Source organism: Glycine soja, chromosome 6 (assembly GCF_004193775.1).
Source record: "Glycine soja cultivar W05 chromosome 6, ASM419377v2, whole genome shotgun sequence".
In the NCBI taxonomy this organism is placed as follows: domain Eukaryota; kingdom Viridiplantae; phylum Streptophyta; class Magnoliopsida; order Fabales; family Fabaceae; genus Glycine; species Glycine soja.
This window is the reverse complement of record NC_041007.1, coordinates 16105057-16131957: the sequence shown is the minus strand read 5'-3', so window position 1 is coordinate 16131957 and position 26901 is coordinate 16105057. Positions and strand designations below refer to the sequence as shown.

The following is a 26901-nucleotide window of genomic DNA, read 5'->3' as shown; positions in this document are numbered from 1 at the left end:
GCTTACTAATTTTTTCACACCAAGTCAAGATTGTAAAATAGTTTAGTTCATATATCATATTTGAAGTAAAAAATAATCAATCAACCGAGTGAATCCGAACCAATTTAATTGTTCTAGTTTGATTTGGATTGTCGGGATTATCGGGTCAATCCAATTCAATGAAATGAATTCCTATAGTTGGTATCTATTGAAGGCCTTGGAAAGTCTATGGCCACTCATTACAGTTTGGCCAATGGTTTCATTCATACTTTAATCTGCTTTCCTGTACCAACCAACCTCAGGTGACACATCTCATGGAGCCAACTTCTGGAAAGAAGTAAGCGAAAAAATACTTAACATCGCTACAGACTTCACTACATGTATCATTTGGAGGCATGGGAATTAACACAGTTAAACAAACCAGAGGAATTGAGGGGTAAGGGGAGGGGTTGTGAAGGAGTCTAGAAGGGTTACAAAGTGAACCAGGTGATGAGGTTTTGGTGGTGAGTTGGTGCTAACTAAGAGATTATGGATGGAGGAAAAACCGAAGAGATCTAGAGGAATGCCTCTAAGTGGAGTGAAAGTACTGCAAGAGCTGGCTAGTCTAGGTGGGAAGTTCAAAGAAATATCAGCTGAGTTTATTAAGATTTTGATGACGGGTATAGGTAAATAACTAAATATAATTGATTCAACCAGCAGAGGTAAGGGAATTTCCAACATTACAACAGTACCTGCCACCCTCATTAGGTAAATGAATGCACAAAATATGAATTTGTATGTTTAAATATATGTATTTGTAAAATAAGCTTCTTAATATGTCCCTGCCATCTCAGTTGTGATAAGTACCAAAGCATAAATGCTGGTAATTCAGCAGATGCTGGTGTCATGTAACTTGTACAATCTTGAAGGGTCAGCTAAGACTTCATGGAGACTACAGGGTTAAATACAAATATATTTTATTTACACACATTTTTATGCCAGATGCATTGCAGCAAAATTGGAAAACGGTAATCAAATGCATATGCTATTACGGACAAAGACGTAAAATGTGACACTAATCTATGTTGGATTCTTTTTGTAAATGAGACCATAAAAGACCTGCTTCAAAGGATGGGGATCAAATATGGAAACAAATCTCATAACGAGCCTTTTGGAGTCAGATATTAAGGAAATTTACATCTTGCAAGCATTGCTGTCTTTGCATACTTCACCCTACAAAGACAGAAAACAAAATATCAGATAAACACTAAGCATTACAAACTGATATTATCAAGCATATTAAAGTTATACTATTGGACAGAAAAGCCACGGGGCCAGAACAAATACGTAAAAGTCAAACAAACTATTGAAGAACTCTCTAACATTCTGATCAATGTATACCATATTTTAGCATTTTGTTTTGTTGGTATGAAGCATCATATATACTTCTCCTCAACTAAGTTATGCATTAAGTGCTATTTTGTTCATTATAAATAGCACAGGCAAAATTATGTGTCTTTAATTTTTGCAACATAAGTTCAGGTATACCTAAAATAAAAGGGATACAGACTACAAACCAAGACAATGGATCATAATTTAATCTCAATTGTTCAAATTTTCATGATGATGAGGAATTCCATTGTTTCAAAATTCAGACTATTCTGCAGACACATTCTTGCTGAATTTAACATGACACTTTATGTGTTGAGTATGTCTACCTTCTTCTTTCGAGTTTCCAATATTTCTTCTATAGGAGGCCGTCCTGGAACCAAAAATGGACAATTAACATATAAGTTGACAGAATCTTAGCATAACGATACTGGTTAGCTTATAGAGGTACGTCTTGCTATCAGGCGGTGGAAATTTTTACCATACCACATAAATAGTTAGAGATGAAAAATGCAACTAAAAGTGATAGTCTTGCTCATTGATGGATTGCTTTTGTCATCAAGAGTGATTAGAGGATGTCCTATCACAATAATTCTAAGCTTCTCAGGCTTATAACCTGACTACATTATTCCAACTAAATAAATATTAGACAAGTGCATCAGCCCAGCTAAAGGAAAAATCTATATATGGTATTACATGTAGCCATAGAACAATCTGATGGACCAAAAGTCCAGAATGAGGAAGTTGGACTTGAAAACCTAGAAGAAAGCCCAACCCTGACATATGCTAATTAAGATGTGGTTTCTAATTCTAAATTGCTACATAGGATGGAGGAGGGAAGGTTATATATACTTATATTGTAAGAGACTGCATGGGGATCATGAAGGGCAACATCGAGTTTGTTGAGAAAATTGTAACTGAGAGGTGTAGCTCTTAGTGTGAGGGAGTGAGGTTCTGTGCGTTTCTATCGTGGTTCAGGTTGTATTTTTCCCTTTTGAGTAAAATCCTGTTTTAGGGGTTTGGCAGAATCGAGTTCTATGAATAATAATACGACAGTTTTTTTCCTTTCATTTGTGTGTCTGATTCTTGAGTCTATCACAATGACTATATAGCTACAAGGAAATTTTTGGTGCAATTTTTTTAATGTGCATTGCTTTTACCTGTAATTTGAAGACGGTATTTAGCCCAAACACCATATATGGAATCAGCAATTTTTGCAATCTGCAAATATTTTTTTCTCTCCGTTAATGTAATATATAAAGAGATAAATAATCTTTCTCTTCAGTGAGCAATAAAGAAAGGATTTCTGCATGTTGGATGAACAACAACTTAACAAGTCCTTCTAAAGTATGATAGGAAGACTTACTGGTTCATATTTTGTAATGGCATAAACCCAACCAAGACCAACATGTTCGTATAATCTCCTAAATGCCTGCAGAATGCACCACCACCGTTAAACACATACATATATAAATATATAAAACTTTATTGCAAAGAAAAGTAAAAATAGATTTTCATAATGAAATGTGGAACAAGTAACAAATTTCACTCAACAAAAATAGATTTATATTTCACTACCATATATCCCCTAATAGTCCTCTGCATTTTGGGACATCTTTTTCTTATTGAATGAAGGTAATCAATCATTGGTGGTACACAAATTTCATAATTCAGCAGCAGGATATATTATTTATGTTGAAACTGCATATTGATATTTAAGTCTTACAAGGAGTACACTATAATGCATATAGAGAATGAACTGTGAGAGCAACAATAACTGTTAGTAATGTTCTAATTTCTGAACTTAAAATTCATTTGAGTATTCAGAAGCATTATTATTGAACCAGGATGCAGAGAAGTGGCAAGAATTCTCCTAGGTTAGAAATGAAGATCAGAAAAGAAGCCATACTTCAACATCTGTAACCACAGATCCATCTGAGAGAATAGCATGAATTCTTCCCATAACCTAAAAGCAGAAACAAACAGTCATTAACTCATTATATTATATCGCTTCACACCTGCAAGAGATGATTGAAACCTCACATATCTATGCACCATATAACATCTATCAATTAGCAAATAACCCGTGAGCCTTCATATAATAAGAATCTTCAAATAAAACAACCAATTTAGTACGAAGTTGTTAAAAAATTTAGTGAATGAAACAAAAGTCTAGTAATTGAACTGCAAAACCCAAAAATATATAAAATATATATATATATATATATATATATATATATATATATATATATATATATATATATATATATATAAATATCGAGTTCAGCAAGGCTTGTCTTCACTCAATAAACCGTGAGAGTAGTTTACACTTCAGTCACAAACCAGTTTTTTATTTATTCTGTGGGATTCAAAGACAAACATCTATTTTATAACAACTCACGCAACCAACTGAGCTAGACTCTTGGTAGTGACAAACTAGTTTGCGGATAACTAAATATAATTTATGTAAACTTTTACACTAATTGTTAAACTTGTTAACTAAAAACAATTTATGAATGATGCAACTTAATAAAAACATAAGAAAATTAAACATGAGAAGTGATAATTGGCATAGACCATATATAGAGCGAAGACTAACAGTTTCGTAGTCAAGGCCTTGATTCTCCTCGGGAGAGTAATCATCAGAACCTATATCAACGAACTTGATTGTGCCGTAACTCTTATTCCTCTCTCTTAGCATATTCACCTGATTACAACAACAACATGCAAATTAAACACTCAATCAAAATTCAAAACTCAAAAGAGAAGAATTATGCGCAACAAACAACACATGTTATAAACTATAAAGGAGAACCTCGCGCATGCAGAGGGGGCAATCTCCGTCATAGAGCATTTTAATCTTCCAATCTTTAGGTGACTCGTTTTGTTCTTTCTTAGAAATTTCAGGTTCCACAGTTGCGTCACTTATGGCTCGAATGTAGCAGCGTTGAGACCGTGAGGGAAGTGGCAGAAGAACGTTGTTGCGTGGATTATGAGAAGGTTGGTTATGGAATTTGAGAGTGTTGGGGTGTGGAAGTGAAAGGAATGGTGGGTTATGGGGTTTTGATATGCGTGAGACAGAAGCAGAAGCAGAAGCTGCAGCTGCTGCAAATCTCAGAATCATTGTTCTTTGTTTTTGGTTGATGGGGTCTGTGTGTGTGTGATGGGTTCTGTTGAAATTGAAAGAAAGCAGAGGCAGATTCGATACTCTCGTACGTTGTTAACCGCACACGCTTGGAGTACGTGGCAACTTCGGGGTCACCCATGTTAATGACGTACACCATTTGAGGTTTATGTTTAGCTTCAACCTTTTCTTCAATTTTTTTTTTGCTTCAACCTGAAGCTATTTGGAGCTCTTTTTTCACAAGGGAAAACTGGATTGTTTTTTTTTTTTTTTTTTCAGATCAAAGAGTTACTTCATTTGCATATTTGACATGTATCTTGTGTAATTTAGGACCGATTGAATGACTTTATTTTATATATACACACACGGATACAATAATACTTCTTTCTTCGCAAAATAAATAAAGAATTAGGTTAGTCAAATTCATAAAAAGACAATTAAGAAAGTCAAGTAAATTAATCCAATCTAACCAATCTTACACATTTTTCAATTAATTCATGTGAATATTCCGGTCATGAAATTAAGAATTAGTTCCAATAAAATCAAGCATTATTTAATATTTTTTTAGACTAATCCTCTGTTTGATGTGAGAAATGAAAAATAAATGAGACAGAATAGAAAAAAAGTAAAAAATAAAATTGTTTGATTGAAATTAAAGAGAATAAAAAAGAAATAAAATATTCATTAACCAAATTAATCTGTTAACAATAGGGTTAATTTGTAAAAAGGAAATATAAAACTAAAGCAATCAACCATTTTGATTGGTTTAACTTTTTTCTCTCTCACTATATTAAATAAATCAATTCAAGTTCAGTTCATCGCATACGGATCCTCTCCCATTCTTGACGGGAACCGGATGTGTAGTTGAAACATTTTCATGCGTAGGATCATATAAACGGCTCCAATCATGCCATGTGTTGTATCTTAATTTTTTTTCAGAGTCAAACAAAAAAATAACACTCTTCACTCTTCTCTCTTTCTCTGCAGTGTAGGTCCCGAGAATGACAACATATCACCAGACAATGTTGAAAATCTCATCCTCCGCCACCACCAGACATATGTTGACAATGTTACGACAAAATTCAATGGAGGCATTAATTGTCATACCTCAGACATACATTAAATTCCATTCAAGAGGGGGACACTAAACAGACAACATTCATGGAGGAATTATTCCGCAATCCTCACCTGATCAATCCCAATAATGCCTCTCAATTAGTGCAATCAACGAATTCAATGGAATTTGATCACAATGATTCCAACCACATAATCAATAGTAATAATGAGATCATCATTACTGAAAAAAAAAAGACGTTTGGCAGGAGAAGAAGAACCCCACGTAGCAGCCTCCTCACAGACCAACCTTAATCAACCATGCAAGTCCAACACAAAAAACTCTTGTTCCTAATTTGTATCAGAATTTTTTATTGGCAGGCCTTGGCAACCAGCCCGCCAAGGATAATGACTCTCCTCAGCTAGAACTGTCGAAGTCTGGGCAACCTGAGCGCAGTTCCATCACTCTGTGGTCTAGTCCGATCGTATCACGTTGATGTTTTATTTCTTTGTGAAACTTTGGTTAGCGCTTCTGGTGTTGAAGACATTATTAGAGTACAACTTGGTCTTGATTTCTGTTTTGTTGTAAACTCCATCGGTCGTAGTGGAGGTCTGGCCCCCCTTTTCTAGAGAAACCCATTCACTTGCCATCTTATCAATTATTCTCAAAATTTCATTAATGTCCAAGTTCAACAACCCAAACAACAAATTTGGAGATTAACTGGATTTTATGGTTTTCCAGAATGGGACAAACAAAAAGACTCTTGGAACCTGATTCGTAATCTAGCTGCAAACTCATCTCTCCTGTGGTTGATATTTGGTGACTTTAATGACCTTCTTTCTAATAATGAGAAGATTGGTTTGGTCAACCACCCCTCTTGGCTTTTTAGAGGTTTTTGTGAAACCCTTATAGAATGCAATCTTCATGACCTCCCCATGAAAGGTTTCCATTTTTTAAAATGCTTGGCTTCATGATCCAGATTTAAATGAAATGGTGGAAAGAAATTGGTTTTCTTCTCCAAATGACAATTTTCTTGATAAAATATCTTCTTGTTCAAAGGAGATGAATGATTGGGGAAGGTCCATTAGAAGAGATTTTCATGATAAAATTGAAGCTTGCAGAAAAGATTTAGAGGCCTCATGTCTATCCAATGATGCTCAAATGCTGGTATTTTCTTGGAAGAATCTTAATGGTGTCAAAGATAAAAAAATTTATGGTGGAAGGATGGTGATGTGAACTCTAAATATTTCCATTCTTCGGCCTCCTCAATAAGAAAGATGAATCTCCTCCCTGGCTCGTGAAGATGGCTCTATTGTTCACGATCATAATGGTAAAAGTGATGTAGCAATTTCTTACTTTAAAAATCTGTTTTTGGGGGATACTTTATGTAATGATTTTATGCTAGTTATCAAAAAATCCCTTTGTGTGTTTCTGCCTATGACAATGAGTCACTTCTAACCCTTTTCTCTATTGAAGAATTTAAATTTGTTCTCTTTGACATGAAATCTAACAAGTTCTCAAGACTTGATGACCTTAACCCAACTTTTTTCAAGAGATTCTGGGACTTATGTGGTCCTGAAATTTTTCATGCAACTACTATTTGGCTAAGACTTTGGCACACTTCCACCTCAAGTTAACACCACCACCATTGTCCTTATCCCAAAACAACCTAATCCTCAAATTATGAGTGATTTTTGGCCTATATCTTTATGCAATGTCCTTTATAAGATCATTTCCAAAGTCCTTGCAAATCGTTTGAAAACTCTTTTCCCTAAATGCATCTCTTTTGAACGATAAGCTTTTGTTGAAGATCGTTCCATCCTTGATAATGTTATGTTGGCATTAGAAGCGATTCACCACATGAAATGTAAGAAAAAAGGCAACATTGGAGAGATGGCTCTAAAAGTGGACTTCAGTAGAGCTTTTGACATAGTTGATTGGAGTTATCTTTTGCGTCTTATGGAAAAAATGGGCTTCCATAAAAAATGGATTGGGTGGATGATACTCTGTCTAAAAACTGTTTAATATTCTATTATGATCAATGGTGAGTTAATGAAATATTATTTCAGGAAATGGTCTTGGACAGGATAACCCACTGTGATCTTACCTTTTTTTTTTTGGGAAAAATGTAAATTATATTAAACCTAAAATGATATAACAATAAACGGAGCATACCCCGCAGTTAAAGAAAATCAAAAGTCTCTCTAATACAAGAAGATTTATATCAAGATGTTAAAACAAATGTAACAGGTGCGCTTGTCTATACATAAGAAACTTAATCTTACTAATAACCTCTATTACAGATGATAATCTTAAAAAATAAGCTTGTTCCTAGACAGCCAGATGCAGTAGACTGTAATTGCTATAGTCACACAACGTAATTTTCCTTGAACACCTGATGTGGATCTGCCCCTAATTAAAGAATTAGTAATGCGCTGTAAAGAAGTGAAACGCCTGCAGAAAGGAGCCAAATCACGAATGTGAGCCCAAACTTGGAGAGATTTCTTGCAAGAAAAAAACAAATGAGCATTTAACTCAGCCTCATTTGAACATAAAGGGCAGAGAGAACTCTTGTTCAAAAAAGCAACTTTGTCAAGAGTAAGCAGCTGGTTCCTTTTAGCAAGTCACAGAATGAAAGACATCTTAGGGAGGAATGCTGGGTTCCATATAACAGAACACCAACTAACAGTAGGCTTGACACCTCTAATGTATTCATAGACTTTGTCAACAAACAATTGTTCATTGGTGCTCCAAGATTGAATCCTCTTTTAAGCCTCTTCCGTACTTAACTCTTTGGAGATAATAAAGTCCCTTATTTGAATGATTTTCTTTATCAAAACTGAATCTGATGAAGAAGTATTGTAATTTCACACATCGCTCCCTCTGAAATAGTAATGGTGAACCCACCGAACCTATAGAGAATCTTTCTTACAATAAAAGTCCCACAGGATACGGGAAAGAAGCGCAAGGTTCCAGTCCTTGAGATTAAAAAGTCACCTTACCTTTTTATCTTATGTATTGAGGGACTCTCTTCACTTGTAAGAAATCATGAGAGAAAAGGTGAAATCTATGGAGTGAAAATGTGTAGAGGATCCCTTATCCTCACACTTTTTATTTGTTGATGATTATTTTTTATTTTACAAGACTAATATTAATGAGTCACAATGTTTAAAAGATATTCTGGATACCTATGGTAGAGCATCTGGTCAACTCATAAACTACCAAAAATAAAAAAAAAATTTCCTGTTCCAACACTACAACAACCACCAAGACCAATATCTCAAGCTTACTTGGAGTGATTGAAACAATTGGTAGAGGCAAATACCTTGGCCTCCCTTTCATGGTTGGCAAAAGAAAAAAAATGAAGTGTTTGCTTTTATGAGGGAAAGACTGAACGAGAATAAATAATTGGTCCTTTTAGAACTTATCAAGAGCTAGTAAGGAGGCTTTAAATGAGTGTTTTCCTGCTACCATCCACTCTTAAAGATAAGCTTCAGAAAATGATGAACTCCTTTATTGGGGTTCCAACTCAAATTCTAGCAAAGGAATTAGTTGGCTACAATGGGACAAACTTGCTATGAATAAGGAATTGGGAGATATGGGCTTTCGACAACTCCATGCTTTTAATCTTGCTATGCTAGGGAAGCAAGGTTGAAGACTTATGACCAACCAAGATACTGCAGTTTTGAAAGTATTCAAATCAAAATATCATCCATGAGGGAATTTTCTAGGGTCCAACGTAGGTCATAACCCTAGTTTTATATGACATAGTATCCATGCTTCACGGGTAATAGTAAGTGAAGGGATGAGTTGGAAAATTAGCAATGAAAAATCTATCAATGTTTGGTCTCTAACCATGGCTCAAGGCAAAGGAAAATCCTTTTGTTACCTCTCCCATATTGCACAATTTCGGAATTTATTGGTGGGTGATCTCATAGACCAACAATATCACAAACGGAAGGTACACCAAATTTCCTTTTTTTAACATTGATGATGCTATGAAATGCTGTCAATCCCAATTCTTAATCCTAATGATGAAGACAAAATGGTATGGAAGTTTACAAGTACTGGATCCTATTCGGTTAGTACAGCATACCACCATCTAATGGAGAACATTTTGTCAAATGAACATATCAAAATGCAGGCAGATTGGAGGCTGGTTTGGTCTCAAAGTATCCCTCCCAAAATAAAAAAATTCTTGTGGAGATCCCTTAGAAGATGCTTGCCAACTCGGTAAAGATTGATCTCGAAGGGTGTTCAATGTCCCATGCACTGTTGTTTCTGTCCACAATCCTTAGAAAACGAGTGGCATGTTTTTATAGATTGTGATAAGGCAAAGGAAATATGGAAGGCAACAAACTTTTGGCATCATATTCAGCCGAGACTCGACACAACAGAAGGCTTTAATCAGCTGCAATCTCACGAACAACATCAACTTGCAGTCATCCTTTGGATTATTTGGAGAAATAGAAACAACAAGATCTGGAACAATGCAGAACCCAATGCCAACATATCTGTCTCGCAGGGACTTCAATTCTCCGTCGAATGGCTCTCGGTTCGTGCTAACCAACATCAACAAATTCATCATTCTTCTCATCAAATCACCTCTTGGATTCCCCCTGCAGCTGGTTTCTTTAAATGCAATTTTGACGTTGCCATATTCAAGGAGGAAAACACTTTTGGTATTGGCTTATGCCTTCGGGGTGCTGACGGAACCTTCGTCAAAGCTTACTCAGAATTTCACCAAGGAATTCCAAGACCCGAGGAAGCAGAAGCCTTCGCTCTGCACAAAGCTCTCCAGTGGGCTGCTCACCAATATCAATGGTAGAATATAATTTTTGAAACGGATTGCAAAATGGCCAATGATAACATCAACTCGAGTTCCAAAGGTTCAAGTGATTTCCACCTTTTACTTTGCTAGATGTACAGCATCTATTCCTTTATTTTCAAACTCGAATGTGAGTTTATTCAGAGAGACAAGACAATGTTGTTGCTTACAAGTTAGCAAGAGCATCAACAATCTTCGTTAGTTCTCATGAGTTCAGTTGTAACATTTGTATTACAACTTATCCTTAATGAAATGAGATGGGTTTGTTTCCTTAAAAAAAATTATATTAAAAATGATATTAATACTGGCTTATAATTAAATATTATGCAAAATTGCTTTTCATATATATATATATATATATATATATATATATAATTATTTTTTTGTTCCATTATAATAGTAAAAAAAATTCTCTGAATATAATTATCATTTTAATTTTTTAATATAATATTAATTACTTTTTTCAACTTATGTACTTTATATATTAATGATTAATTATAAAAATTAGAAATAAATTAATAATAATATAAGATTAATTTTATAAAATTATTATTCTGTTTTATTTATTTATTAATTTTTTATATGTGTAAAATAATTTATGATAATAATTATTTTGGAACAAAGGAAATAATATCTTTCTTTTTATGCATTCTTTATTAACACTTAAAATTTATTAAAATTACGTATTCAAAGTTTATTAAATACAAAGTGTTACACATTTTTATAATAAATTTTAATCAAATGTATTAACAAATATATAGGGTTAATCAAGGTTCCACTTCCTTAACTTTTTCATATTCTAATTTTTAGTATGTGAATTCTTTTTTTAGTTTTAATTCTTTATTTACTTTTATGGCTTAAAATTAGTTTAAAATATATAAATATGAGAAATTAAAAATGAATAAAATAAAAATTAATCTTAAATAATAAAAATAATTACGGGTTAAAATTCGTTAAAAAAACCTTTAAATAATTAAAAATTGAGAGAATAAAAATTTAATTAATCCAAATATATATTATTGTAAACCAAACTTTCCACAGGGTGGTTTTTATTCATTTCGGGAACTCTCCTTTCACCTAGCTCGAGTCTTTTCTTGCTTCCCGGAGCTCTGAACTTGACCGACGCCATTTTCACATCAAAACGCTTCAACTAAAAAAATGGCGTTCTTGTGGAACAAAACTAGTATCGCTTCCCATTTTCGATCTCACTCTCAGGTATTCCTAATTTTTTTTAACATAGCAAATAAGAATCATTTTAGTTGTGATTTCTGTTTTCTTATACCGAAAATCCCTTTTGCGTAAACAGAAGACTGAGGGTTTGGCTTCTTTTCCGCGCCGTCGATTCCACGTCGAACCCGGGGCTCGTGAAAAAGCTGTAAGACTTAACTTTTTTTGTTTTTTAGATTTGTTATGTTTTTTTTTTTTTCACGATTTAAGTAATTTGGTGCATCTAGATCACTTATTTCGACTTGTAATTACTTTGATTTTTAAATTGGCCAGGGGAAAATTAGGGATTAAGAAAACCTCATCCGCGAAGTTAGTCATTAAATATTGAAGGGTTTTCTTTTGATTGATTCATTTTGTAAACAAATATTGGGATTCAGGATTAATTCTGATCCAGTCTCCGCGAATTTTTCATTTGGCTTCAGTATTGCAATGAATAGGTAGACAATTTATTATTCAATGAATCGTTGAAAGAAATACTTTTCTTTTGAAATATTTGTATTTTTTATATTTTTTTTATACTTTTTTCGAATTCGTTGCAGTACTTCACTTAGCATGCGCAATCAGTCTTGGCACATTTGTGGTTCTTAGCAAGCATAAGTTTCGTGATTTCTTTTGTTTGCCCGTGCATAATTTAATGCCTGGATTTTGTGGCAGCTCTTGGCAGAAGATGCAACGCTGAAACCGTTCAAATCATATAAGAAGAGTGTAAAACAGCTCAGAAAAATTGGGAATGCTCTGACAGTTGTTGTTGTTGCAGGTAGCAGTCTTTTAACTCTGATTTTGATGAAATGAGTGAGGGTTTGTTTGGGGTTTGTGATTTGTGAATGGAAGTTGAAAGACTTTTGATGTGAAAAAATGGAATTGTGAGGGGTGCTTTATTATCTATCAAGGATTGAAATTGCTTGTTAATGAGCTGAAAGGTTTATGTTTGTTTGAGCGGACTTTGTTCTTACAGTTTATGTTTGTTGTTAACAAGCTGAAAGATTTCAGACTGCTGATGAAGCATTCTGAAGTTTGTAGTCTGGTAGTTGCCAGAACATTAGTGAGCATCATGATTTTTTCTGTGAATGTTGTTTTGTTTCATTTCAAATTTGTTGGCCTTACTCTCATTCTCATATCATTGTAGTCTTAATAAACTACAATAACCATAATAGTTTTGAACAAAACTTAGATCAATGTTTTTATATTCTTGCCATCAAGTTCTCAAAGCAGGTAATGACATTGTGGATGTTTTTGTTTCCAACATCAATAGCTTCCAGCCTTCCATTGACACTAAGTTGCAGAATTTCAGAAAAAATCCATGTAATTGCTTAAATTAAGAATTTGATCTAAAGTTTTTTGAAAAAGACTTTTATGATTTAATCTTACCTGGTTATTCGAGGAGGGCGGCGAGGGATGGGGTGGTGTTTGCCAAACTAAACAAACCAGTTAAATGCACGTAAGGGATTCTGGTGTTGGTAAGCTTCAAAGGAAAAATAAATTGTTCTAATCTGTGTTTGAAATTGGTTTCTCCGTGGTCAAACTTATGAACAGCTTAATTGGAAATGGTCTGAGCCAGATTTGATGTTTGACTTAGGTAAAGCCCTTGGTGATTTGGAAATCCAGTATGCCTCTGCAGTTTGATTACTGAAACATATTCACAAATAAATTTTGGTTGCTGAGTATGATAGATTATGAAATGTATGTCATGAAATAACAACATTGAAAAGAGGACGTGGTCCTTTAATCCTTTGGCAGTGGAGCATTTTGGTTTTTGGATATTGCTTTGTTACAGGGCCTGTTTGTGATAGAGTCAATAGGTCATTTTTCTTGCTGAGTATATTATGTGTATAAAATATGTTTCCTTCTACACTTTTCATTTCCTCAAGTATTAGCAAATAGCAACTCTGAGCAATATGTTACTTGCATTATTGTTTGATTTTTAGTGTCTGCTTGGCTTTGAAGGTCTATTTATATAATCACTTTCAGCAGTGAAAAAAATATTCTAGCATTTGCTAGATGTTAAGAAGTTTCAAATTTTTGTTTAATTTTTTTAGCTTGTTGAAATCTTGATTTCTCAGTTCTTTCTTTCCATGGACCCCTTTGGCTGTGTTTGGCATAGTCCACAACCAGAAACAGATGTGAATAATATCAAGACAACCCTCATTAATTGACAATTTTGCACACACTGAAAATTTTGTGATACCTATTTATGTATATTTGAATATACACTAGTTTGTAATGTCACTTCTCTTGAAACAATCATACTAGTTTCTCTTCCTGTTCCATCTTTTTCAATGTTCTTGTTTGCTATTTTATTATGTTTCAGGATGCTGTTACGAAGTATATGTCAGAGCTTTTACAAGAGAGGAAGCTCAGAAACTGTAATGTCCTGAAAGTTCTGGATGAAGCAAATATTGGGAGTTAGTTTTCTGTTTTGTTGTATTTTTGTGGCAACAATTTGGACGTTATGATTAGCCATGTCAGAATAAGCAGAAAAGCATTTGAACAAAAAATTGCTTGCTTGTGCATTAGTTTTTTCACCATTCCAAATGTATACTGTCTGATGATAATGCTGATTGGCTGATCACAAATCTGTGGCTTCAGGTGTGAGAAATAGATAGAATTCGTTCAACAAAGTTTGCGGGCTAGTTATTTGAGGGAGTGGTTGTGATGATCTGTGACATTTTTAATGCTTCCATAATCAAGCTTTGCCTGAAATGTTGATGAATCTGATAATCATATTAATGGGAATTGTAAACTGGTGCTGGCCAAGATATTTTGCTACTATGTTTAGCCCATCATTGCTGGGATGTTGGATTTCCGTGAGGCTGATTAGGCTTAGGGCTCTTCCAACAAAATTTTAGGTTTAAAGTAAATTTTGAGATGTCTTTCTAAAGTTAATAATATTTTATTTGAAATTAACGACTAATTAATTTTAAGTGAGAAAGAGTAATAGAAAAATTTGATGTTTTATAAAAAAAAAAGTTTTTTTTCTCTAGTAGGGAATTCTTTTCACACAGAAGCAATTAGTTAATAATAAAAGTTAGGCTTAATTGTTTTTTGCCTCATTATTTCATTCAATTAAAGTAACGAGGTTTTGAAAATTATGGGACTTAATTGAAGTAATAAAGGGTACTATTGACTCGGTTTTAAAAATTATAAAATTGAATTGAACTCTAAATTAATAGTGAGACAAAATTGAAAAATTAGATGTTTTATATAAAAAAAGTTTTTTTTTCTCTAGTGGGGAATTCTATTCACACAGAAGCAATTAGTTAATAATAAAAGTTAGGCTTAATTGTTTTTTGCCTCATTATTTCATTCAATTTTGTTCCACTATTTTTAGAGTTCAATTAGGTGTCAGTTTTTAAAACTTAGTCCATATTAACCTTTTCATTCAATTAAAGTAACGAGGTTTTGAAAATTATGGGACTTAATTGAAGTAATAAAGGGAACTATTGACTCGGTTTTAAAAATTATGTAATTGAATTGAACTCTAAATTAATAGTGAGACAAAATTGAATTAAATAAATAGTGGGATAAAAAAATAATATAGCCTAAAGTTATATAAATAAAACAATTAACATAGAACTACTCATTTTTTTCTGAGGGTCTAAAAATAAGGGTTTGGAGTTTGGACCGCTTGCTGGTGATTAGGTTGGCTTTCTTTCTTGAGACGTCGTTTAGGTCGCTACCTACATTTGGACCAAAAAATAAAAGCCGTTTACGTACATATATTGGTCTAATATTCTTTTCTTCGTGTTCGCTCTTTAATTTACGTTTTTTAATACATTAGTAGATGGGTAAAAAGTGCAATTAAACTTTTTTTAAGCCAAAATTTAATAGAGTCATTACTCAACCCATGTTAATAAAACAATTTATTTTTGAATTAAATGAATACAAATAAAGCTAATTAATGAACGCAATTGCTTACAACTAGTATCGTCTATCTTGGGTAATAGTAATCCGTTGCGGGTAGAGAAAACAGATAAATTAAGGAGGTGTTTGGTTTGCCTTTTTCATTTGGTTGGATTTTTTAAAATATTTTCCGTGAAAATGAAAATAGAAAACAATCCGAAAATGAAAACAATAAAATTTCGTTTTCATATGAAAACAAGAACCTCATTTTAGTTAAAATGAAAATGAGATGACAATGAATATAATTTTAAGCAAATTTAAAAATATAGAAAAGAACAGAAATCAATATATCATAAATTTTCAGTGTTTTTATTTCCTAAAAATAAGAAATAAGAAGTCAAACCATACATATTTTCAGAATTCTAATCTTTTGAAAATAAAAACACTTCTCAGAAAATAAAAATAGAAAAATAAAAATAAAAAATAAAAATACAAACCAAACACACCCTACATGTTTTGCGGCTTTCGAACTTATATACTTTTCCGTTGCATGCTTTTATAATTTTTTCTAACGGAACTACTTCATTGTTTTAATATTAATGATTATTTGGTTTGCAAAATCGTTTTTCCTACTTATTTTTCTGTTTATATAAATTGTTAGAATTTTTTTATATAAATTGTTTCTTTGAAAAGAACTATATCTGAAATAATGAAAAAATATTTTCATTGCCTTTTCTATATACAAATTTGAAAGCAGAAAATATAATAAAAATATCGTAAATCATTTATAAAAAAAAAAATCTGAATTGTGTGTACACTATCTTAAGAGAGTTACGTAAGAGTGTGTGTCTACATATTAAATATTAAATTTTATTAATCCAAGTTGAATTAAAAGGTTTCATTGAGTAATTAAGTTTATAAAATTTAAAATTATTGAGAGTTATCGAAGTAAGCAACTTCACAAAGAGTTATTCTTGAAAGAACTCTCTTTACATTGTTGAGCTGGAGAGAAACATTATTGAAGTTAATATATATATATATATATATATATATATATATATATATATATATATATATATATACACGGCCAGACTCACTTAAGATGTGTGAAAAATTATTTACAGTTTACATTGCTTGAGCCTAAAGAGAATTTAGAATAATTAACTTAACAAAAAAATAATAATTAAGATAAGTCATTCGTATAGTCTGATGATAACGAGTCTATTCTTAATTGAACTAAAATTAGTTTTCATTTGATTTAACTGAAAAAAGCAATGATTTAACGCTTAAATTCGGATAATTTGTTTAATAGTGGTTGGTCATTATTTTGAAAAGGGTTTGATACTTTGATCTAATATCTGCTTTCAGAGAAACAGATACAACTGGAAATACCTGGTTAAATGCGAAAGAAAAAAACCAGTAATTATTTTTAAGGATACTTCCACAAATATAAAAAGAAAAAAACTAATTCTCTCCCTTTAAAACATTAATTAACATTATTTAATGTTAACTGTCTCAATAAAAATTAAATTATTTCCTAATATACCCTCTGTATTTAATTGCATAGGACAAAAAGAAAATGATTGTTGAAAATAAAGAACTATATGTGCTGCGACCTCTTAATTTTGAGAGAATGAAATAATAACGAATATGTGCTGCGAGACACCCACTCATGAAAAGTGAAAAGCCACTGAAAACACGACAACATTCGTGAACATCGCGATATGTTCGAATCTGTGTAGAAAAGAGAAAGTAATGTGTTACTACATGCCCACTGAATGTGAGATACCTGCGGTCAATGTCATCAATGGTACTATGGTCATTTACTAAGCCCAAAGCCTTCACCACCAAACTATAACTCACCAAAGTCATTATTATGATTATGATTCATTAGTACACCTTTTTTATTATTTTATATTATTTTTTGTCTATAGTAAGTTTGAAAATTAGGTACTACATCATATGCATGATCAGCATTTGTAACTGCTCCTCTGAATTTTTCTGAGTCTGAGCTGTTGATTCTCCCAACACAACTAAAAAAAAGAAGAAAAACTTAGAGTGGTAGTTGTAGGAAAGCAAGAACAGTGAAGTGTTCTCCTAATTCAGTGAGTGAGGTTCTGAATTCTTCAACTTGAGATGATGGCATCATTTGCAGGGACTACTCAGAAGTGCAAAGCATGTGAGAAGACTGTGTATTTGGTGGATCAGCTCACTGCTGACAACAAGATCTATCACAAATCATGTTTCAGATGCTACCACTGCAAGGGTACCCTTAAGGTTAGATCGCGCTTTTTTTTTTCGTCTTACTTCAGAATACACCAAGAGCAAGCTCAAGTGCATGATCTGAACTTGAGTTTTCTATGTATGTGTATGTATGATTATGCATTTGACTTTGATCACCATATGCTTTTATTTATAATTTATAAATAAAACCCACATTTTTGTTTGTTAGTTTAGGGTGTGGCTAGTTCGTCTGATTCATTTGGTTCTTTCTTGGATTAATTATGATTTGCATATATATGCTTGAGTGCATGGTGGGTGTTTCATAAGGAAACTTGATGTGGTTACCTAGTAGAAAATGTGTTCTGTTTCTAGCAATGATATAACAGTGTTTTGTGCTTAATTTGAAAAGAATTGTTAGAGAAAATGAGCAGTTTAGTCATAAAATTGAGGATGGGAGAGATGATATATTAGAGAGGAAGATCAAGATTGACATAGGGTGAAGAAGTAAATACATGGTTTTGAAAAGCATTATAGAGAATATTGTGGCCCTGAGTAGTTAAAAGCTCGTGTGATTAATCTAAAGGAATAGATCAAGGCTTGATATTTTTATTAATTGAAGTTCAGGTTATAGCTGCTATTCACTCCTTTTCTTCTTTTCTTCAGACTTCAGACACTCACACACTTCTCCATATGTCATGTGATTCCAAAATTTTCTTTAGACCATAAAATTTCTTTTTCTTGTATGATCATGCATTTTTACACCTTTTGGCATGATCCGACAAGCACACTTTGCACACTTTGGTATTCTGCTGTCCTTTCTTCTGGTGGTAACCTAAAAGAAACTGCTCTCATATATTTCGAGTCTTTCAAAGCATACCATTAATCTGAATGCTGTCTTATTCAGTGATATTTGAAAATGGGATGCACATTAAACTATAGTCATTTATTTCTATGGTGTCCATTTGATTAGTTATTTATTTTATTTTTAAATTAGATACTTAGTCATATGAAATAGAAACCAATGTCTGTTTGGATGAAAGTTTGTTATTGTGTGTTAACCTTTTGGTTGAACCTGCAAAGCACAACATGCAATTAATCTAATTGTCTTGTCTTATTCAATATGATATTTGATCTTGGGACACATTAAATTGAAATTATTCATTCCCATAGTGTCCATTCGACTCTATAATTATAGATGTTCTAAAAATAGAATCTGTAACACGGTCACATTAAATAGAACATAATGTCAGTTTGGATGGTTGTTTTCCTAGAAGCCTAAAGCTTAAAATGGTCAAAGATCAAGTGATAGATACATCTTTAATCCTCTTTTCCTCATGCATCCCTGCAGTTGAGTAACTATTGTTCCTTTGAGGGTGTGTTATACTGTAAGCCTCATTTTGATCAACTCTTTAAGAAGACTGGCAGCTTAGACAAAAGTTTTGAAGGTGAATTGCTGTTAATTAGTTGTGGCCGATTTTATTTCTTGTTGTTTTCTCTTTAACTTTTATATTTATTGCTTGTAGGTATTCCAAGAACTGCTAGACTTGAAAGATCTACTGATCAGGTTTTCCATATCTGATTAACTACAAAATATTTCTTCTCACCCTTAGAATTCTTATTTAGTGTTCTCAAATGGAGTTTTTTTTTTTATACCTTTCTGTTTAATTCTCATATGGTAAATTCTGTCTGGAATCTTCAGGTCCAAACCAATAGCAAGGTTTCAAATTTGTTTGCTGGAACTCAGGAAAAATGTGTTGCTTGCAAGAAAACAGTTTACCCAATTGAAAAGGTATATGACTATTTTATCAAAATTTTCTTCATATCAAGCCAAAGTGGTCGATCTTTATTATCGAAGTCTTACTTCTAAATTATTATAGAGTAAACTAAGAAGTCTCATAATCTCTTAATTCAATTTCTCTGTATACTTTCATCAAATTTAGACCCTTATCCATGTGGAGACTGAAGACACAAGACACCTAATTTCTTTGCTCAACATTATCAATGTAAGAACTTACATAGACTTAAATTCGGTTCACGCAGAAATGAAATTAAAAGCTAAACCCTTATACTCAACATAGATAGTCCATCTAGCAAATGATAGCTTAAAACTATAGGAAATCTGAGCTAACGATGCTTCAGCTTTGCCATTGGCCACCTACTGTATTCAATGTTTTTCTGAAGTCAAATATTGAATTAGTACAAAAGAGTAGACATTAGCAAAGTGAAAGTGGTGAAAAAGTTCGTATCCTAGATGATTTCTGATTGTCTGATAGTGTAAAAAATTTTACACTAACAATGTATCAAAATTAAACTCTAACAAAATAGAATTAACCAAGCAAATAAAGATCTATGTTGGAGTAAACTACAGATGACTGGCTTAAGCAACCTCTTCCACTACAGCCCAGAAATTAGAAGACAAGATACTCATTTTTATGTTTTTTTATCTGATCATTGAAGAACATATATGAATTGATAAACCACACTTGTTTCTCTATTCACCTTTTTTTAATTTGGGAAAAAATCAGAAAGGAGTAAGTCCATTTAATTTCTGTATACTTACTGGCAAATGGCACTGCCAACACTTTCTTTTCCTGTTGGTGGAGAAGGAGGCACATTAACAACATAGTTTTATGTCTTTGTTATCATTATATGGGTGCATTGGTGCAACAAAAGGAAGAGGAAGATACAGAGAGTTCTTGTTAACTTTAGAAACAATTTTAGTGTTTAGCATCATATATATTATGTCTTATATTAATAATGGCACACTGTGCACTGTTCTTTTTCAGGTAGCTGTTGATGGAACATCTTACCATAAGGCTTGTTTCAGGTGCACTCATGGGGGGTGTGTAATTAGCCCCTCAAATTACGTTGCCCATGAACATCGTCTTTATTGTAGGCACCATCACACTCAGTTGTTCAAGCAGAAAGGTAACTTCAGCCAACTTGACAAGCAAGAAAATGATGAAGGGGTGACTGAGAACACAATAACTGAGTAATAGCATGCATGCAACTTTCAAGTTACTTTGGCAATACAAGTTCAGTTGGTGACTCATTTTAAGGCATCAAATGCCCTTGTCTCAATCCACATTAAATTCTGTTTACTGTGTATGTGAAAAGTTTTGTGAGACAAATTTTGGGGTTGATAATTGAGAAGAATTAGTAGATAGTTTGGCTTAATTATACGGCTGACCAGTCTGCATTTTTCTTTGAAGCTTAATGAAGTTTGTATTTTTCATTATTGTGATAAAATCTGGTTTTCTCTGTGTATTTACTGTTGCTTTTGGTTATTCGCATCAAAAATATTTCAGACACTTTGTATCGGTACAATGAATTTCTTCATAATTTTTTTAGTTTAATTGACAACGAGGAAAAAATAAAGAACATCGCTGTTCTTGGAAATTACCAAGGAATAGTTGAAGTATTAACTCAAGAGCATTCATGTACGGCTATTTAAATGAGTTATTTATCTTGATTTTATGAGTTTTATATTGTCACATAAATTTAAGCACTCTACACTAAATTAAAGTGAGCGAAAGTTAAATCAAAGGATTGATATAATGATATAAGATGTCACTGAATTCATAAAAATAATTTATTTAATGGGAGAAGTGTGCAAAATTTCGGTTGAAGCCTTATATCTTGATATAAAGTAACAATGTATGTATGATATTTCAAAAGCTTTTTATTTTTGGAAGTTTATAAGGTTTAGGGGTTAAGACTATTTTTTTAATCAATTTATTTTTTTAATCACTTTAGCAAGAGAAGTGTGCAAAATTTTCCTTGGAGATTTTTTTAAAATGTCATGAAAATAATGTTTCTAAATATTTTATCAAAAGAAAATAATTATGTACAAAAAGTTTTAAATAACAAATGACTATTTTATAAACTTTTATGATTTGTGTAACATTAAAGGTAGAATTATTATTCAGTTATTGTCATCCTTACACGACTTAAAATTATTATTTTTTATTTGAAACCACACTATTAAAAAAACTAAAATCTCCTTCTTTTTTTATTTACAAATAGCTATATTTTTTAGAAAACAAAAAACCTCAATTTTTATTATCCTTGTTATCAAATTGAAGAACCAGGAGAGAAGATACGAGGGAAACATATATTCACTTCCCTGATGCATGTAATCTAAACATTACGGAAAACCTTTGAAGGGGGGATTTCAAAATTTCAGAATTTGAAATGCTAAAGATTTAAAATACTTTTGTTTTAAAAAAATTTAGTTTGTAAATGATTTGTTTGATAAATCAATTCAAATTCCTAAAATTTTAAATTCTTAATTTGGATGGAGCAATTTAATTCTTCCACATGCAAAATTTTATTTTTAAATTCATATTTAAATATTAAAATTTTAATATTATTTAATTTACTTTTATTAAATAAGATTAGATAATATTTAAAAATTATTGAATATTATTTAATTTACTTTTATTAAATCTTTGACAAAAACACTTAATTTTTCCAAGAGTAGGAAGATTAAATAAAAATTTATTTTCTTGAATTGTGACAAAAAAGACTTACTTTTTATTATATTCATCAATCAAAATGAAAATCATATATTATTTTTACAAATCACAACCAAACATGTCCATCATAGTAGATTCTAACCCAAATCCACACTTTATAAAAAATATGTCATCATTGACAAAGGTTTTGATATAATTGTATATTAATAACAAATTGAAATTTTCATAACACATCAAATATCATTCACCATAACACATCAAATATCATTCACCAATGTGAATAAGAGTCATATTATAAAAATGAGCATGACATGCGTGAAATACAAATTAAAACAAAATGAACATTAGTTCCACACTAAAAAGTTTTGAAAGACAAATTTAATCATAGACTCAAGCACTCAAGTGTCATATATATACTGGAGCATCCTTGAAAATACCGAAAAGTCCTTTGGATTAATATGCACAATTACACACAATAAAATAAGTGAGAGTGACATATATATTTGGAAACAATGCTAGTTACACCACAAAGTGTGGTTTATTAACTAGCATGAGAAGCAAAATCATACAAGACACCTAGCCAACTATTACGTTAATTATAAGCATCAAGACACCCGACACATAAAAAAATACATATACCAGAACATAGCTATTAGTTGTAACGACAACCATCGATCCATCAGTCATCAGTACATCACATGAACTTTAGAATCAAGATTTTGCTACCACAACCGCAAATACATATACCAGAACATAGCTATCTCACACAAATTATTATAAAATAATAATTGGATGTCTTACAAGCAATATTTCTAGGCAGTATAAAACGCAAAAGCAAATCAAAGCTTGGAGTGAAATGCAGAAGCATGTAAGGTGCAGAACCTAATCAATCCAAGATGACGAGGAAAACAAAACAAGATAGTAAAATAGAACAGAAAAATACAAGTTACTCATCAAGTTTCAAGTTTTAAAAATACGCGTTAAAACATAATCCTCCTTCTGCTCAATTGGAAGTGCTTTCACGATAGCTAAACTATTTTGGAAGGTCAACTAACCATTTAACAACTTTAACCCATTGTTGTTTATTAAGGTTTTGTATCAAATCCACCTCATCTAACACTTCTCGAATATCATTTTCATCAACCTTTTCATCATATGCTTGTGTCAATCAATCAAAAGATTCAGCCACTTGTTTCATCAAAGCAGTTATTCCATCTTTTTCTCTAGTCTTCCTCCTTTGGGGTTGTACGCTAGTTGAACTTGAAGATTGTCCCATTCTTTTCAAACCAAATCCCAATTCCTCTAAATCTATAGAAGCACTGACATCCTCTAAACCCATAAATTCCACTTCGTTTACTCCTGTGCTCATGACTTCATCAACATCCATAATAGTTTCAGCTCCACGACCAATGACTCTATCTTTAGCACACAAGTCCATTATATAATCCCAATTTGGAATTTCCTTGAATCGGAAATTTAATTTTATCCCTTTTATGTGACTTGAAAATAAAATATAAAAAAAAGAGTCAATAATAGCACCAATTAAATATTATATATAAACTACTTACACTAACATACTCGGTCCATGCATTTTCATCATCAACAGTAATCATGTATTTGGTGTCATCCCAATCAAATCCACTATGACTAAGGATTGACTCCATACCATGATCTCCAAAGTTTGATCCGGTTTTTAACATTCTTCCAAGTGACTTGGACTTTGAAATTAGCAGATAACTTTGCAACTGCGGTATTGTATGCTACCCTTTTCCAAGCTTTGTCACTCTTATTGTCCAAATTTCTTTGATCTCTTAGTACTTCATCCAACACATGTTCCATCTCCAAATTCAATGTAAAATAACTTCTTGTTTCCTCATTTTTTTTCTGTCACCTTTTTCCTAAAATCACACAAATAAACAGTCTCTCTTGGCATTAGTGGGTTGCTCAAGGATTGAGAAAAAGAAAGAAAGGGGAGAAATTCTGTTGAGGCAAAGATAACAAAGAACTCGAATTATTTGCTTCAAGAAGTGAGTAAAACAATCTTCTTCTAAACTTTCATGGTACAATTCTTTTATGAACGATTTCTTCTACGATGTTCTTAATATAAAGAATTCAAGAATTAATGGTGTTTTAGAATAGGTATAATTTCTTTAACTAATTGATTTGCATTGTAGTGTGTTGCGCTAATATTTCATCTGAAGACAACAAACTTCAATGATATTTTATTTTGTTATACGAGGATGTGCGAGAGTTCTTTTTCTATTCAAATATTTGTGTCGTAGAATATAAATATAAGTCTACTGTTTTTGACTTATGCTAGACTATATTATATTTAATCTTTGAATAACAATGGTAAAGGAAAATTTGGGATATGAATGGTACACACACAAATATATGTATGTATGTATGTGTATATGTGTGTGTCATAAATAGATAATTTTGAATTATATGATACATACCTTCATTTGCGATGAGAAAAAGATTCTGGATACCTCCAACTATGATGGGGAAGACAGCGAGATGTCAATGCATGGAATATGAATTCATAGACCTTTTGAAGAATTTAAGATCTACACTGGTTTCAGGACCAAAGAATTGAGTCTTATGATTTTGGAAATCACTAAGTTGTGTATATTATATTTAATTGAATGCGTTGAGGTGTTTCCATTTATATAAATATTTTATTTATTTAGAATGTCATGAATTGTGATTGCTTTAATATGATTTTTATTGGTGTATACACACACATATAATCTTATTTTAAATTCATTGCGGATACCATGATTGATTTTTTGGATTACCACGCCAGCTGAGAATAATATTATTTAGAAACACTCTAGGTTTATCTTTTCACTGGGATTATCATCTCATTAAAAGTGTTGTTTTCAAAGTACGATGGAGATGTTGTTAGAATTGAGGAGACTTAGTTACTTCTAGATACATTTTTAGCTTTGTTAGTACTCAGAATAATATATGTTGATTGTGACTGATTTTGTTATATTTTTAGTGTCTGTTATTTTTATATGCTCATATTTGAGAATAATATTTTTACTTATATAAAAACTTATTTATTTGACTTTATTTATTATACATGAGGTATTTTCAAACTAATATAATTTTGAGATTTTATATTCTTTTTAGTATGGGTTGTTATTTTAATGAAGAGCATTACAAAATCAAAATCAATGAAACACAAATTTGAGAGAAGAAATGCACAGAGATGATAGAGAGAGAAATAAGAACCTATAAATGAGTGGAAGAAAGGGTTGTGATGAACAGAGAGAAAAATCTACTAGTCAATAGAGATCGCGATTGCAAAGCGAGTGAGATCGCTTTCGAAAGCGCAGAGCGTGTGCCGAGAGAGAAATAGCGTATATGTAGAGTGCGAGAGCGTGTGTTATGTTTCGCGATTGAAGAGTTTTAATTCCTTTGTTTTTTCTAAGAATTTAAAATTCTCCTAAGTTAGTATATTAAAATGCTTCATAAAAATGCTAATATTTCAATTACTTTTAAAATATCATATCCAAATGGATTACATTATAACAAGGCATTTTAATAGCACGGTTGAAATACTTCACCCGATTTAAATCCCCCAGCCAAACATACTATCAACTTTTTCATATCTTCCACACTAGCCTTGCATGCAAAATAATATGATGCACACACAAAGGGAAAAATAAACATTCCAATCCTTTTTATCATCATTTTGTTTACCCAATTAAAAGCAAGAACCAAATTTCTCAAAAGAATCAATATCCTTATTCAGCTCAGTGATTGCCTTTATGTGATCAGCATCTTGCACTGCAACTGGAGTTCCCAAGCTCGGGACGTGGTGCTATCTTTAGTTGTTAATTCTTTTTGGGCGATTTGGACTACCAAAAATAAGCTTTGCTTTGACAATGCCTCATATTCTTTTAATGATGTGATTTAGGCTATCTCCTACACATCTTATCTGACAGATGCTCTTCCAATGGCCATATGAAGCACTCTTTGCTCTTCATAAAGCGTTTTCTATGGTCATTCACCCCCTAAGCCTCAGAGTATCAAAGAGGTTCTCTGGTACCCTCCCCCCTCTGCCAGGTACAATCAAATGTAGTACTGATGGTGCGGCAAAAGGCTTCCTGGGGCATGCTAGTAGCGGCGACATTTTTTGGGATCATCGTGTGGTGTTGGTTATTTAGAAAGACGTATAGGGTTGTAGCAAGAACAAGAGAAAGATATTGAACTATAGAAGGCAGTATTTTTATTGAATAGAATAACATGCATTTATATAGCAATAAGAAAATCAGAATCCTATAAAATTTGCTATTGATTGACAAAACATATGCCTAGAAAAAAGAGAATCAAATATTCTAATTAGCAAATTATTTGACTTTTTACCGCCTACATATTAGGAAACTTAAAAAGGTGATTTGGCAGCTTCACGAGTCATTGCAATCAACATTCCTACTTGACACTGAAGCTTCATATTCCAAGTCTAATCCTCAAGAACTCAAATTTGTTTTTAGGAAGCACCTTTGTTAGAATGTCAACATTTTGATATTCTTTTCTACAATGAACAAGCTTCACTTTTCCATCCTTCTGAACTTCTCTTAGAAAGAAAAACTTGATCTTGAAGTGTTTTGTTCTGCCATGGAACACTGGATCATTTGCAATTGAAATTGTAGCTTGGTTGTCAACAAATATCTGTGTGCTTTCTTTTGATTATGTGTGCAAGTCTATCATGAGCTTTCTGATCTAAAGAGCTTGGTTTACCACAACAACAATAGCTATATACTCT

General features: G+C 32.3%; 3 protein-coding genes across 3 annotated transcripts; 2 read left to right on the top strand and 1 right to left on the bottom strand.

The window, feature by feature from the left end:
• Nucleotides 1–735: 735 nt before the first annotated feature.
• On the bottom strand, nt 736–4562 carry LOC114416476 (uncharacterized protein At5g50100, chloroplastic-like). Its single transcript, XM_028381345.1, has 7 exons — nt 4163–4562; nt 3947–4054; nt 3257–3313; nt 2714–2779; nt 2508–2568; nt 1677–1720; nt 736–1191 (listed from the first exon to the last, which is right to left on the bottom strand). The coding sequence occupies exons 1-7, from the start codon at nt 4469–4471 to the stop codon at nt 1153–1155; spliced, it is 684 nt and encodes a 227-aa protein (XP_028237146.1). The 5' UTR covers nt 4472–4562; the 3' UTR covers nt 736–1152.
• Nucleotides 4563–11394: 6832 nt separating this feature from the next.
• Nucleotides 11395–14307, top strand: LOC114416475 (succinate dehydrogenase subunit 7A, mitochondrial-like). The gene is made up of 4 exons (XM_028381344.1): nt 11395–11568; nt 11660–11728; nt 12235–12337; nt 13889–14307. The coding sequence occupies exons 1-4, from the start codon at nt 11512–11514 to the stop codon at nt 13945–13947; spliced, it is 288 nt and encodes a 95-aa protein (XP_028237145.1). The 5' UTR covers nt 11395–11511; the 3' UTR covers nt 13948–14307.
• Nucleotides 14308–17346: 3039 nt separating this feature from the next.
• LOC114416474 (LIM domain-containing protein WLIM1-like) lies at nt 17347–20910 on the top strand. Its single transcript, XM_028381343.1, has 5 exons — nt 17347–17697; nt 18992–19088; nt 19167–19207; nt 19343–19432; nt 20430–20910. The coding sequence occupies exons 1-5, from the start codon at nt 17557–17559 to the stop codon at nt 20637–20639; spliced, it is 579 nt and encodes a 192-aa protein (XP_028237144.1). The 5' UTR covers nt 17347–17556; the 3' UTR covers nt 20640–20910.
• The last annotated feature ends 5991 nt before the right edge of the window (nt 20911–26901 follow it).

Excerpts from the sequence above, each read along its gene's own strand:
- LOC114416475 (XM_028381344.1), top strand. The coding sequence starts at position 11,512 with ATGGCGTTCTTGTGGAACAAAACTAGTATCGCTTCCCATTTTCGATCT. Across the intron at positions 11,569-11,659 it reads ATTTTCGATCTCACTCTCAG|AAGACTGAGGGTTTGGCTTC; the intron begins GTATTCCTAATT and ends TTGCGTAAACAG. Across the intron at positions 12,338-13,888 it reads GACAGTTGTTGTTGTTGCAG|GATGCTGTTACGAAGTATAT; the intron begins GTAGCAGTCTTT and ends ATTATGTTTCAG.
- LOC114416476 (XM_028381345.1), bottom strand. The coding sequence starts at position 4,471 with ATGATTCTGAGATTTGCAGCAGCTGCAGCTTCTGCTTCTGCTTCTGTC. Across the intron at positions 3,314-3,946 it reads AAGGCCTTGACTACGAAACT|GTTATGGGAAGAATTCATGC; the intron begins GTTAGTCTTCGC and ends TTCTGCTTTTAG. Across the intron at positions 1,192-1,676 it reads TGGAAACTCGAAAGAAGAAG|GGTGAAGTATGCAAAGACAG; the intron begins GTAGACATACTC and ends CTGTCTTTGTAG.
- LOC114416474 (XM_028381343.1), top strand. The coding sequence starts at position 17,557 with ATGATGGCATCATTTGCAGGGACTACTCAGAAGTGCAAAGCATGTGAG. Across the intron at positions 19,089-19,166 it reads CTTAGACAAAAGTTTTGAAG|GTATTCCAAGAACTGCTAGA; the intron begins GTGAATTGCTGT and ends TATTGCTTGTAG. Across the intron at positions 19,208-19,342 it reads TTGAAAGATCTACTGATCAG|GTCCAAACCAATAGCAAGGT; the intron begins GTTTTCCATATC and ends TGGAATCTTCAG.